Raw genomic sequence first — 15,448 nt, forward strand, 5'->3', positions numbered from 1 at the left:
ATAATTCTTTTGTCATTTTCTTTAGTTATGGTTTTATTCTGATGCCTTGGCAAAAATGCTTCCTCTTCAAGAGGATTTATAGAAAGGACTTTTGGATAAATATAAGTTTCTGACTTTCAGACCATAAAGCTGAACTGGGTAAGAAATTGAAAAATTCTAATGGGAAACCTGATGACTTCATAAAGCTGTTAATAAAAAGGATTAGTTACATAGGAATGAGTGAACTGGTGAATATGGTTATAAACTTTATGGTTTCTATCTGAAAAATTACTGGTTTAAATCCGTGTTTTCCAGGTGGAAGGAAAACCTTCCCGTCAAACTCATTATGACTTACAGTAATTTGGTAAATTATACGTTTGTAAGCAGAACTGAAACATTTATCTTTTCTCTCTATCTGCTTCCTCCAGACATTGGAAACTCTTAGGTTCCCATCAGCTTTATCAGATAAATTAGGAAGGCCACTCACTAACAGGTACAGAAATCTCAAGGTATTTTGGTGACCTTGAAAAGGGATGAATTCACCTAGATCTGTTAAGCAAAATCTGTGATAAGCCCTTGGCTTGACTTTCCTAGCCTGGAGAGGTCTTTTAAAAGTTCAGTCTGAGACTTCTTATAAAAGATTCAGCAAAAAAAAGAAAAAAAAAGTCTGTATGATCAATTACATTTATATAAATCATCAGGCCAAGTTTATTGAGATCAGACCTATTCTGCAAACAAACTAGTCTTAATTTCGTTATATTTGGTAAAAAAATGAGGGTAATTTTAGAGAGAAAAAGATTATGTTTCAGTAAGTATTAAATTCCAGTTTTGTTAATGGAGGTCTGAATTTACAAAGACTCACCTCCCACATAGTTCCTTGCTGTTATGTTATATTAGTGTAAAGTCTAATTGAATTATTTATTTATTTATTTATTTATTTATTTATTATTTATGGCTGTGTTGGGTCTGCGTTTCTGTGCGAGGGCTTTCTCTAGTTGTGGCAAGCGGGGGCCACTCTTCATCGCGGTGCGCGGGCCTCTCACTATCGCGGCCTCTCTTGTTGCGGAGCGCAGGCTCAGTAATTGTGGCTCACGGGCCCAGTTGCTCCGCGGCATGTGGGATCCTCCCAGACCAGGGCTCAAACCTGTGTCCCCTGCATCAGCAGGCAGACCCCCCAACCACCGCGCCACCAGGGAAGCCCTCTAATTGAATTATTAAAAGGACACTCTAAGTCTGTTTCTGAAGCTTATCTCAGTAATCTGTCTTTGGATGAAGATCAGATGCCCCACGACCTGCAACCAGGGAATTATGCATACTGGAAAAGACATAATTTGAAGAACTATCTCCAACCTAAATGGAAGGACCCTTATCAGGTACTCTTACATAGCCCATGCACAGTGAAACTGAAGGGAATTGACTCTTGGATTAATTTCCACTCACAAAGGGCCCCTGTACTGGACAGGCCTATAGAGGGGATGGCTGACCTCAAAATCACCTTAAAACCATGCTCAAACCGAGGCGAAACTACACTGACAACAGGTTGAGAAGAAGACAACATCAGAGGTAGACAGCTTGCCCAAGATCCTGGACCTGACTCATATGATCATTTATAATGTTTTCTTGACTTCTTGGATGCTTGCATATGAATCAAATGTTTTTCTATCATAGGCATGATCCTATGCTAGTTTTAAAAATCATTCCAATTGTTGGTTTTGTGGCCAGTTGCCTGTGTCTAGTACTTCTGGGTTACCTTGGTGGATTTCGTCATTCCAAGGCTCTAATTGGTTAGCCCTTAGGAAATTTATTTTAAAGAAAAAATTATAGTCTTGTTCAAGACACTGTTGATATTACTAGGTGGGATCCCCTCACGTAGCCAATTAATAATACCTGCTCTGACCCTGGCCATAAATATAAATTTTTCTCTATTACTCCAGCTCAATCAGAGCAACAAGCAAAATCTCATATCAGTGATTGTGATAGTGTAACTCTAGATATGGGGAGAAGCAACAAGAAGGAATACTTTCCTGGACCAAAATAGACTACTAAGACAGGTGGTCCAAAGACTTTTGTCTACTAGTAAGGCCTAGTCCAGTAATAGCACACTGAGTAGCCTATCAACGAAATCTTCACCAGACCTGGGAATGAGCATTCCTGGCACCGTGGGATGAAATGGTCATGAAATCCCTCCCAAAGCATGGTCAAATTTATGACCATGAGGATGTCCTGTCACCTACAAATTGGCACTTGCCATCTACCTCTACAAGGATTAAATCATGACCTGCTGCAACTGCTGACCTTCAACACCTCCTGAAAGTAGTTCAGGGTGGAGATCAGGAATTAGGCACTCTGTGCTCTGGAAAAACTAGCAGAACAGGCCTTCAGATAGTTAGATACTGTCAGAAGAAGATTTTTATGAGCCCAAATTCTTGCATCTTCTCATATCTAGAAAAGCACTAAAATCATTAACGTTGACATCCACTTTGGCCATTAAGGAGAGAAATGCAACTGAAAGTCAAAATGGAGTAGCTGTGGTTCAGACATCCAATGTGGTTCAGGCATTATGGACGTGATTTCAGACAAGTTCTTGCTAAGAACTAAGAAGAATACTTAGCAAATATTGCTAAGAACTTGAGTTTTCTGAGCTGTGTCAGACTTGGGATGCCACCAGCCATTCTCAAAACAATGCCTGCTGGCAGCTGGTAGCTGCAGCCTCATGGTTTCAAGGTATCCTCTTGTAACTATTAAATTTTTAGACAATGAAGTTGTTTTAGATCAGATATTAATAAAATAACTAAATAAAAGAAGATGTTTGGTGGCCAATAGCTCCTGTTATGCATAAGTTAACACCACATCAGAAGTTAAAACCTACTTAGATAAAAGTAAACAACTGGCTATCTGGCTACAAGTCTCCCCAAGGTGCAAGGTACAGACTGGGTTTCAGGCTTCTTCTTCTGATTTCCTCAGGGAATAAGATTTATTTTGTCTATTAAAATTCCAGTTGTCACTCCTCCAACTACTTCTAATTGGGTCTGTTACACCAAAATGGCAGACCAAGGGATTGAGATTTTAATCATACAAGACTCACATCCAGGACTTGGAACTCAGAAATTTTTCCAGTTCAGTGTCTATTCTCCAAACTGAGGCAGGACTATGCCCCATTTTAGCAGGAAGTGGCCAGAGCCGTTGTCCCCCAGTTCCCTGAATTGAAACTGCGCAGGACTCTGTGGGTCTCCAGAGTATAAAGCCTTTCTGTGTCCCCTGTTTCTTGTTTGTAGGATATAGGCTTCATTCAGCCTACTTGACCTTCCCTGAGTTCCAAAGGGCAGATTCAAACAGTTGCTAATCAGGAAAGGGAGGGGATGCAGAAACAGGGGAGGAGCGATCAGGGGTGGTGCAGCCTTAGGGCATGGTCCTGGTTCCTCTTCAAGGAGTATACATAACATTTTTGAGTTCTTCTGCAGAAAAGGGACCCCCGCCCAGGTGGAGGATGGTAACTTCAGGCTGAGCCCAACATTCCTGAAGCACCACCCTGTCACCTCGCCACCAACTATCAGAAGACAGTCACAGCCTGCAGCCCTAACCCCAAATTTTGCCTTCCTTTTCTGGGCCTGGTGATGACCACACTGGTAGGCTTCCTGTTTGGCCCCTGTCTGTTTCAACTGCTTACCAGGTTAATCTCTGACAGAGTCCAACAGTTTAAGGCTAAATGGTTGCTACTACAAGGGTAAATGCCGGTTTGGGGCACAGAATATGTCGATTTAGATCAGGTGGAGAGAGACTTCAACTCTACGAGGCAGGACTACACCCACTCTCAGCAGGAAGTAGTTACAGAAGAAAGACCTCTGCCTCAATTTCCAAGAAGTATCTTGAGTATGAAGTCTCTCAGGGGGAAGTTGTTAGGGGAACCACCCTAACAACTGAAACCGCCTGCCCTGGCCAGGCAAGATAGCAACCACTTGCATGAGTTATCCTACAGCAGGAGGTCCTGGTAAGGAACGCAGAACTAACAAGCTACCACCATCTGGAAGAATTCAGGAAAGGTTGCCAGAACATATGTCCTACCAACCTCCCAGAATCTTTCTCATTGGAATCCATCTTGGCTGAGCAATGTGTATGCCACGAGGAAGGACCCTAAGTCAGTGATTGGCCAGAGGCAACCTAGAAACTAACCCCATTACCATAAAACCTGAGACTGCAAGCCACATGGTGGAGCAGTTCTCCTGGGTTCCCTTACCCTGCTGCTCTCCTCCAGGGAGTCCCTTCCCAATAAAGTCTCTTGCTTTGTCAGCATGTGTGTCTTCTCAGACAATTCATTTCCGAGTGTTAGACAAGAGCCCACTCTCGGGCCCTGGAAGGGGTCCCCTTTCCTGCAACAACTTCAGTAAAAATATAAGACCCAGACATATGCTATCTATTAAAAACCCACTTGAGAAACCAAATATAAAGGCAAAGATAGATTAGAAGTGAAAGGATGGAAACAGATATGCTACAGAAACATTAATCTAAAGAAAACAGAGTAGGCTATTTGGTTAATTGACTATAAATCAAGTAGCTTTAAGGACAAGGAGTATGACCAGAGATAAAGAGGGGTATTTTTCCTAATGATAAAGTGTTTAATTCAACAAGAAGACATTTTAAGGGACTTCCCTGGCGATCCAGTGGTTAAGACTTCGCCTTCCAATGCAGGGGGTGTGGGTTCGATCCCTGGTAGGGGAGCTAAGATCCCACATGCCTCGGGGCCAAGAAACCAAAACATAAAACAGAAGCAATATTGTAACAAATTCAATAAAGACTTTAAAAATGGTCCACATCAAAAAAATCTTAAAAAAAAAAGAACACATTTTAACACTGAATCAGAATGTACCTAGTAACAGAATTTTAAAATTCTTAAAGAAAAACTTATAGAAATAAGAGGAGAAACAGACAAATTAACAATTACAATTGGGTATTTCAGCACTTCTCTGCTTGTCATGAAAAGAAAAAGCAGACAAAGTATCAGATATAGAAGAGTTGAACAACAGTAGAAAAAGTTTTTTAAAAAGCTGATACTTTGAGAGGATCAACACAATTGTTAGAGCTCTCACTAGGTTCATTAAGGGGGGAAAAAGAAAATTACAAGATGCCTCCGGTGTATGCCCACCCTCCAAGCAAGTAGGAAAATGAGAACAGTTCTGCATCTCAGCATTATGTAAACAAGGAGTTGCCACAGGTGGCAGTAATCTACATCCACATTCATTACCTCCTACAAGGTCAAGCTCTCTTTTTTTTTTTTTAAATTTAAGGTGTACTACCAAAAGCCACTACAGATACAATGCAATCTCTATCCAAATTCCAATGACCATTTGTAGGTCTTTTTTAGAAAAATGTCTATTCATTTCCTTTGCCCATTTTTTAATCAGGTTGTTGTTTTGCTATTGAGTTGTATGAGTTTCTTGTACATTTTGTATATTAACCCCTTGTTAGACATATGATTTGCAAGTATTTTCTCCCTTTCTGTAGGTTGCCTTCTCATTTTGTTAATTGTTTCATTTTGTCGATTGTTTCTTTTCCTGCCATAGCCAACAGGTTTAGAAAAAGATGCTCAATGTCACTAATCATCAGGGAAATGCAAGTCAAAACCACAATATCACCTCACATCTGTAAGGTTGGCTACTAGCAAAAAAAATAAAAGATGAAAGATATTGGCAAGAATGTGGAGAAAAGGGAACCCTTGTACACTTCTGATAGGAATGTAAATTGATCCAGCCATTACGGAAAACAGTATGGAGGTTTCCTAAAAAAACTAAAAATTGAGCTACCATATGATCCAGCAAAATCCCACTTCTGAGTATATACCCAAAGGAAATAAAATCAGAATCTCAAAGAGATATCTGTACCCTCATCTTCATTGCAGCATTACTCACAATAGCCAAGATATGGAAACAACCTAAATGCCCATTAATAGATGAATGGATAAGGAAAATGTGAATATATATATTGGATATAATAATAATATATAATATATTCCAATAAATGTGGAATATATTATATTCCAATATAATATAATGGAATATTATTCAGCCATAAAAAGAAGAAAATTCTGCCATTTGTGATGACACAGATGAACCTGGAGGACATTATGCTAAGCAAAATAAATCAAACACAAAAAGAAACAAAAAACATGTTTACTAGGTGAGAAGAAGATGTATTAATTGTAGCTTAACTGCAGTAATTATCTCACTATGTGTATGTATATTCAATTATCATTTTGTATGCCTCAAATATATGCAATTTTTATTTTAAAAATTTAAAAAGAATAGATTGAGAACTATGAAGTGGTGTTAGTAAATGTGGATTTCCAAGTTACTGAAAAGTATGTTCTGAAGAATTAAGGAGTGCTTTTATGATCAAATTAATATTCAGTTTTATTTCTAACTCTATCAAGTGAATGTTAATGAGGAATTTAGTTGGCTCCAACAAAGTTATTATTCCTTTTCCCATGAAAAAATATGAATTAAACTTAAAATAATAGTCTATAAAAGTGTGAGGGCATTTTTCTCGGATATAGAAAAAAATCCTAAAATGTGTATGGAAACTTGAAAGATCCTGAATAGCTAATGCAATCTTGAGCAAGAAGAACAAAGCTGAATATCACACTTCCCCCTTTCAAATTATATTACAAAGCTACATAATGAAAACAATAAGGTATTGGCACAAAAACAGACACAGAGATCAATGGAACAGAATTGAAACCCAGAAATAAACCTTTATATAGGCTTATTAAATAAAACACATATATGGGCAAATGATCTTTGACAAGACTACCAAGAATACACAAACGGGGAAAGGACAGTCTCTTTAATAAATGATGTTGGGAAAACTGGACCGCCGCGTATGAAAGAATGAAATTGGACCCTTCTCTTACATCATACACAAAAATCAACCCAAAATGAATTAAAGATTTAAACATAAAGCCTGAAACCACAAAACTCGTAAAAGAAAACTTAGGAGAAAAGCTCTTAGACATGGGTCTTGACAAGAATGATTTGGGGTTTGACACCAAAAGCACAAGCAACAAAAGCAAAGGTAAATAGTGGGATACATCAAACTGAAAAGCTTCTGCACAGCAAAGGAAAGAATGAACAAACTGAAAAGACCATGCACTTTTAAAGTTCCAGTGATCTCTGAGGCTGGAGAAGATGACAGTAGCACCACAGAAGGCTGGCATTTGACAGAGGTTATAGGAGAATGTCTTGGCAAAGTTCTCAGAACACCATGGTGACTGTATGGGGTAGTTAGGAATATCTGAAGAGAGGTTGATTTTGTTCCAAGTTACATCTCTGCCACTTAGTAGCTTGTGGCTTTGGACACATCTTTTCATTGGCTTTGCAGCCAATTTTAATTGGCTTTTAATGGGCTTAGTAGCTTGTGGCCTTAGACATGTCTTTCTAGGCCTCAAGACAATCTTGTGTAAAATTGGGTCATACCTACCTGGCGGATTCGTTTAGGAGAATTTAATGGGATAACTTGAATAAAAGTGGCCATAAGCAGGGCTGGCTGCTGAGCAAGGCTCAGTGCAAAATGTAAATGTGGGATAAAGTCAAAGAAAAAACTATTAAGAATGTCAATGGTGGCAGCAGAGCATTAAACCCAGCCCTGATCCCCTTCTGAGGACAGGTCCCTGTGTGACTGTCCCAAGCCGTGAAGCTGGCCCTGCCCACAAGAGATGGGAACCAGTGAAAACTGCTTCTGCTAATTAACATCAAGGGCTCTGTGCAGCGAACACTTGTGTTTGTGAAGTTGTGGATGTGAAGGACTTGGCTGTTCAAAAGCGTATCTGTAGAAGTGGGACACCCCTTCTTGCTTGGAGAACTGAGCCACTTTGCCAGAGAGACACTGCATCAACTTCCTAGTCACAGGTGAAAAAAGGTTGAGGACACAGCCTTTATCTTCCCTTTAAAGAATGGGACCATGAGTTACCTCTCAGCCCAGGCATGATGGTAACCATTTTCCACACAGCCTTGTTTTGCTTTGAGCCTGTGAAAACTAACAATTCATTTAGGTTTTACCTAAAATCAACCCTTCCCCCAATCCTATAACTACAGCTCTGGTTTCTGGTGAAACACCCCATATTTTCACTAGTGTGTGACCTCCTTGCTGAAGCAACAGGATCCTACCTTGATGGACAAAAATGCTCCTTGGCTTTATCTCCAGGATAAACATAGCTGCAAAGGAGTTCTCCTTAGACCTTGCCAAGGAAAAGAAGCAGCTGCAGTCATCAAAACTCCTGACAAGGGCCGTGTCCCTGTGTCCCACTAGTGAGTACACCAGAAGCTTGGAGGGGAACTCCTCTGAAACTCCCTACGGCACACACATTCCAGCCGTCTTTTTCACTCCCCTTCAGAGACTTCCTGCTGTGGAAAGCCATGCCCGGCTTTGCATATAAGACAGCATCGTCAGCTTCCTTTTAAAAAAAAAATCTCTGCTGTGCTGCAAACCACAGATCTTTAAAACACAGCATTTTAAAAGAAGAAAGTAGACCACGATTCAGTTTTACTTCTTTTTCCACTGTTGTATTATAGCACTTATCCAATTGACCCTGTAGTATAGATTTTGCTTGCAAAATCTATACATAAACAGATACATATTTTATTTATAGATAATTATGTATAAGTAGATGTCCATCTCTCTCAAACATCATTTAGAGCTAAAGCGGAAGGACTCACGATTAATACAACCTATTTTCCCTCGGAAAAACCCTACCCCCGGGCGCAAGGCATTGGGCTCTGTCCACTCCCGGCGGCCTCCATTGGCTTTGCTGAGGCTCGGAGGCTCTGCGCCACAGCGGGAGACCTCGAACAGGCCTGAAGATCCAGGGGCTCCTTCAGGACTGGGTCCCCCAGGGGGCATCAAGGACTTGCAGTTCCACTCCGAGCTGCACCACAAGATCCAAGTGGCAAGTTCGATCATGAGCCTTGGCATTTCTGAGAAGCAGACAGGCCACAGGCTCTCAAACACTAAAGTCACTTAGTGACGGATGTCGCCCTGAGTAACCCAGTCAAGGGCTCTCCACGGCTGTCCCTGCTTCGTGATGTTAGACCGAGGAGATGCGTCCGGTGACAACATCATTCTTCCAGCCTTTCTCTGTTGAAAGGAAATGGAGCGCCCATCTGCGCCACCACCTGTCCCATTGAGATTATGACACATTTTGGGAGACTTTCACATGAATGTTGCCATCCCATAAGAGCCTAGGTGGGGCTCTCTCTTCCCTCAGTGTCCCAAAGCTCTCCTCGGGCCTGGAAAAATGTGACTATCTCTAGGGACGCTGGGTTTCAGCAAGCCCTGTTTCATGCCCAGGGACTGAAATTGCCTTGGAATGGACTAGTTCCTAGTTTGGCCTGAAACAATCCCAGACTCTCAGGAAAAAACAAAGTGGGCAGATTCAAAGCTCCAAGGGGCAAGCAAATGAGCAGCAAGAAGTCTGTTCCCCAGGGGAGACAGGCCCCGCCCCTCATCCCATCCCCCGCCCTTCAGCTCAACTCAGTGGCAGGAAGAAGTTTCTGGTCCCAAGGGCAGCAGGAAAGGTTTTTCTGGGGCTTCCCATGGCCTGATTAGCCTAAGGGTGACTGACCCTGCTTTGTGTTCTAAAGGCCATTCCCATGAGGCACAGGGAAGAGGCTCTGTAATTACCAAGTCTGTAGCAATACTGAATTCTCCCGGTAACTTGGAACCTTTATAAAGGGCAAAGCCCAGCCTCCTCTCCAGCGTCAGCTGCTGTAAAGCTCCCCAGACGCCAGCATGAGGCTCCATTACCTCCTCGCGACCCTCTTCGTGCTCCTCCTGTTGCCTGTGTCGGGTAAGCTGGGCCCCGGAAGCCGGAGGGGTGAGCAGATGGGAGGGATAGGATAGCCACTCTCTTCTATCTCTCCCTCTCTCTGTCCCTCTTCCCTGTCTCCACACGATCAGACTAAATAAACTGTGTGGATTGCTCATGAGAACCCAGCACCGTGTCCTTTGGTGTGGAAGGAGTCTGAAAACCTTCCTGCACAATTCCCAGCCGTTTCTAAGCCATCATGAGTGAGTCACCAGCTCCTAAGTCCATCTCCTCACTGGTTTTCATGTGGAGGAAACAGAGAAAGCCTCTGTTAGGCGACTCTTCTTTTTCAATAAAGGCAAGAAATTTGATTTCATCCAAGGACAGAAGTGCAGAATGTTGCTTTATAAATCTGTATAATTGGGACCTCCCTGTAGGTCCAGTGGTAAAGACTTCGCCTTCCAATGCAGGGGGTGCGGGTTCGATCCCTGGTCAGGGAGCTAAGATCCCACATGCCTTGGGGGCAAAAAGCCAAAACATAAAACAGCAGCAACGTTGTAACAAATTCAATAAAGACTTTGAAAATGGTTCACATCAAAAAAAAAAAAAAAGAAAAAAGATCTCAATTAAAAAAATAATAATAAATTAATAAATAAATCTTTATATTTAAAGGGTAGAGTCTCTGGGTAGCCAGAGAATTGCAGAAGATAGTAAGGCTCAGCCTGGACTTGGGGAACTGCAGTTTGGAGCACTCCATGCTTTGCCTTCTCAGCGGGAAGGTCCTCCAGGACATGTCCCTGAAAGCGCTACCCTCGGTTCACGGTTTTGAGGCAGCGCATCCAAAGCAGTTTTCAACATTGGATGCCTAATTTTCATCTTACCCTTGGTGTCTATGGAAATAGGATAAAAGGATGAAGGAAGAAAGGAAAGAGAGAGGGAGGGAGAGAGGAAATGGGGAGGCTGAGACCTGAGATAACTGATTAGATGTTAGAAATTATGTTGAAAAGCCCTTGTTTTATCAGTTTTGTTTTATGGTGATAATCCAACACGTAGAACAGTAGCAGGGAGGGAGGGAGGAAAATGAGTTAGGACAACAGGAGTGTAAGAAAGATACAAAGGCAGATGGTCAGAAGGAAGCCACAAAGGGAGGGGTAAAGGAAGGATGACACAGACCAGATCTGAGAGAATTCTGAGATAGTAGAGACAATATTACACAAGCGTTTCTTTTTTTCTTAACCATTGTTATTTTCAACTGTGAGTTATTTCGATATTGAGTTCTCTTTAAACAATTCTTTCACTTTCGGCTGCATCTTTTGCTCCTATCTCAGCTCGACTACTTGATCATCTAAATGAGTTGGAAGACAAAACGATAAAAATGGACACCTGCTGGCTGTTTCTGACTCTGAAACCACTGGCATGGTGTGAAAGCTGGCGTAGCATAGCTTCGAGGTGGTCCTTGCTCTCGTGATGGAGCTGACCCCACACAGAGCCCTCCTCACATCCTAGTTTCCTCAGTCACACGTCAGAGCCTCCCACAGTCTGGTTCTGGAAAAGTGACGGTCCACTGGAGCCTCGGCAGTGCCAGTCACTGTCTGCAAGCTGGGTCCACATCATCCTAGACCTACGTCTTGTTGTCATGATGGCACAGCCACAGCCTCGGGAAACAAAGCCCCTGGGCACTCACTCAAAGGGGACACAGGTGGCCTTTCTGAGAGCGTGCTTTTATTTCTGACACTCTTTTGCCTTCTTCATTTTCTTTTTAGGTTTTACTCAATTAACAAGAAGTCGTCACAGCTGCCATTGGAACGGAGGTGTCTGTACACTGTTCCAGTGCCCTCCAAATATGATACAGGTCAGCACCTGTTTCTGGCACTGGGTAAAATGCTGCAAGAGGAGATAATAAGAAGGCGAAGAAACGGCTGTGACAGAAGTGGTCAGAAACTGCGCCCTTCAAAAAATCATATAAAATTTAAACCAGATTCAACTTCTATGTTCAAAGGCAAAGACTCTAGTCCTCTGGCCAGTGCGGTTGTTGTGTGGTGTGTGATTACAGGCGACCACCGAAACCCTTGAGGACGCTCTCCTAAGCTCCCCGTACTAACCATCTGGGACTCCACAGTGGGATACTCCTGTTCTTTGGGGCCACCTGACCTTCCCCAGCCCCCCTTCGTGCTGTCCAATGATGTGTGCTTTGTCCTTCCTGCTTCCCACCCCAGGGTGCCCCTACCTAACCCACATCACCCCTCAAGCACACACCCCGTTGGTCCAGTCCCACCAGATCACCACCTCCCTCGGGAAACCACAAATGACCTGCCCAGGGGGAAACCCCTCTCTCCTCTGTTCTCCCCAAGTCCCCACTTCCTTTTGGTTTACGCTTCTTACTTATATGCCTTGTGCACATGTGGATAAACTTCTAATTCTCTCCTGGGCTATGAGATCTCTACGGGCGTGGACTTTGTCCTGTTCACGTATGTGCTGGTCACTGAAGGGAGACATTGCTTCATAAACTATTATCAATTGAATGACAAAGCTGACTTGGACAAAGCGTGTCTCTCCATGTGGACACGATGCAATGCAAGTAAATGCTGTGGAAAAACAAGTCCTTACGGAAAGCACAATTCAATGAAGGCAATATAGCGTGGAACACAGGAAGAAGGGACTGAACACCAAAAGAAAGAGACCGTAGACAGCAAGGGGAAGGATGAGGATGCCGACCTCACCCTGCTCTCAATTCCTCCGGAGGGTTTGGTGGTTAAATCAAGAACCCTGCTGATTTATCCTGCATGTGTGAGCAGCTCTCTGGCTCTTTACACTAACTTTTCACTCAATGCAAGTTGAGGTCACCAATGTGATGGCGTTAGGAGATGGTGCCTTTGGGAGGTCATTAGGTCATGAGGGTGGAGCCCTCATGGATGGTATGAGTATCCTTATGAAAAAGACTCCAGAGAGATCTCTTGCCCCTTCTGCCATGCGAGGACACAGGGAGAAGGCAGCTGTCCACCGGACACCTGCTCTGTCTTGATCATGGACTTCTCAGCCTCCCGAACTGTGAGTAGTAAATGTCTGTTGTTTATAAGCCACCCAGCCTGTGGTGTTTTTGTTTTAGTAGCCCAAATGGACAGACACATGACAAGTGAGAATTAAAGTTACAGATGGAATTAAGGTACCTAATCAGTTGGCCTTAAAATAGGGAGATTATGTTGGATCACCTGGATGTGCTCATTGTCATTTCATTACAAGGAAGCTTAGATGTGGAAGAGGGAGGTAGGTCAGTGTCAGAGAGATGCAACATGAGACACACTAAACCAGCCGTTGTTGGCTTTGCCAATGGAGGAGGGGCCACAAGCCAAGGAATGTGGGCAGCTTTAAAGCTTGAAAAGGAAGGGAAAGATTCTCCCTTAGAGCCTCCAGAAGGAACACGGTCCTGGTGACACCTTGATTTTAACCCAGTGAGACCCATTTGGGACTGTTGATCCTCAGAACTGCAAGGTAATAAATATGTGTTGCTTTAAGCCACTTAACTTGTGGCAATTTGTTACAGTAGCTACAGGAAACTAATATACCAGTAGTTTAAAATCATGCATTGAGCATAAAATGAGCAGCTCAAAAGATCCAAACCTGTGTTTGTTTCATGGAGGAAAAAAATGATAAAAACTGTCAACGTTTTACACAACTTTATATTTTTTTCACAGAAATGCCCATGATTCATACGCCAACTTCCCCTCCCACAGTAAGTGCCCTGGATTCAACGTTACAAGAAGGACCCATTTATTTCAGATTCGTAATTTGGGTTTATTGTGAACAAGTCCAGCCTTGGATGGGGGCGTGGGGGGCAGGGACATGCTCTTTGCATTCTGTGATTTCACACATCTTCCAGGAAGAGCCTTACCCCCAAAAGATATTTCCACAATAGAACTGACAAGGAATAAATCTACGCTATTGAAGGTTGATTCCTACGTTCAAGGTTAAATTCTTTGTTAATCCATCACATATCCCCCAAAGAGCTATCCTAACAAAAACAGTACAAACTGCTTCCCCACAAAACACTGAGTTGTCTTCAATGCCTTCAAATGTCACCTGAGTTCTGGACTTGAATGATCATAATGTATGAATAACCTGAGGTCACAAAACTGCATTCCTAGACTCTTCATTTGCATAAAAATGACTCCAAGGAAGTGACAACCCATTCAGGTACTTTGACCCAACGTCCTCTTTCTCAGAAGATGAGAAACAAGACGCCATCCAAACTCATCATCTCTATAGAATTTAGTCAATGATGAATTTAAGATGCTGTTCACAGGAACCTTAATATTGCATAAGAATTCAACTGTCATGCAGTCATTTACCTGTTGAAGGAAACCCACATTCCCTCCCTTCTCTCAGCACCAAAAATTAACCTATTCTGTCCTGTCAAACACCAAGAGTATCTATGGAGATTCTTGGACTAACTGAGTCCTGATTCATATCCAGGCTCAAATATGCCCCAGGCATACTGGACTGAAAATCATTTTGGCCTCATTCTGTCTCCCGTATGTTGTCGGGAGGACAAGGAATTGGGGGCGTAAGAGTATCACAATGGGAACAGTTTAAACACAGGCCACATGTCCTGGGATGGCTACCAAATAGAGACAGATTCAACCTGGCTCAGACTCATCCATCCCCAGTGTCAGGAGGAATCCATTTATGGATTAGCTTTCTACATCCCAAATGGAAGCAGAATGGCATTTGCTCATAAGCTTCTTTACATCTCGTTCAGTGGATCTGTTACATGTTCTAAGAGCATGCCATTAGAGCCAGAAGGAAAGATGCAAACATCACTTCTGCCAGTAACCGGGTTCCCTTAATCTTAATAAAAACTGGAAAAAAAATTCACCTTGCTCTTCATCCTTGGCTAGTCACTGGCATTTAGCTGTCTCAAACCCACAGGTTGATGCATAGGAGAAATAGGAAGGCCCTCTCTGTCTCCTGGAGCTGGTGGGGAGGTGCGTCTGCAATTGCTCCTCATTGTCATTCCTTATTCCTGACCAGTGAGGTCAGACCCAACCCTGGACTCTCTCCAAGGCAGCAGAACTGGTCTTGGATGGTTTGGGGGAAGACAGTTAATCTCTTTGGGTTTCATCTTCTAAAATGAGTCATTATCTGGCACCCATGTCTCAACTCGTCTTCTGCATGTGGCACACGATGTTTCCCAAACACGCTCTTCCAGAACCATGTGCTTCTCCCATCAGGAGGTAGGGTCCCTGTCCCCCTCCCCTGGAACCCGAGAGGGCCTTGGTGACTTCCTCAACTAAAAGGATGGTCACAGTGATGTTAAGAGCCTCTGATGTCATGAAGGGGGTAAAGCTATCACTTGGCTTTTTTTCCTTCCCAGCACATGTGCCATGAGAGCCCTGAGGCACTGTGTAAGAAGCCCGCCTTGCATTGAAGTCACTGCTTGAGAGACCACGAGGAGAGATCACCTGGAGAAACAAAGATGCCCAAGATGATGTTCCGGTCCCCAGCTAGGTGCCATCCCGGCCCAGGTGCCGGGTGTGTGCATGAGCCTTGAGATAATTCCAGCCCCATCCAACTGCCAACCCATGAGCATCTGACAGCTGCAGACACCTAGCTGAGTCCAATTTATCCCCAGAATGGTGAGAGATAATAATAAAGTAACAACTTTTAAAAGAACTAGGT

The 15,448-nt window shown here is 43.0% G+C and overlaps 1 protein-coding gene across 4 annotated transcripts in view; it reads left to right on the forward strand.

Annotated features, from left to right (window-relative positions):
* LOC309651395 (sperm-associated antigen 11B-like) overlaps window positions 1-15,405 on the forward strand; it is a 99,017-nt gene extending 83,612 nt beyond the window's left edge. For 2 of the 4 annotated variants that reach the window (XM_082444142.1, XM_082444141.1), the window contains one exon: window positions 11,536-12,852. Coding sequence is in view for 1 of the 4 variants with exons in the window: in XM_082444141.1 (XP_082300267.1) it covers window positions 11,536-11,845 (310 nt within the window). In the remaining 3 variants the exon portion in view is untranslated. Of the gene's footprint in view, window positions 1-1,541; window positions 9,815-11,535; window positions 13,503-15,143 lie in introns of those variants that run through there. The other 2 variants (XR_014258089.1, XR_014258088.1) reach the window with 2 other exon arrangements.
* Window positions 15,406-15,448: the final 43 nt, after the last annotated feature.

This window comes from Balaenoptera physalus (genome assembly GCF_965194825.1).
Source record: "Balaenoptera physalus genome assembly, chromosome: 21".
NCBI lineage: Eukaryota > Metazoa > Chordata > Mammalia > Artiodactyla > Balaenopteridae > Balaenoptera > Balaenoptera physalus.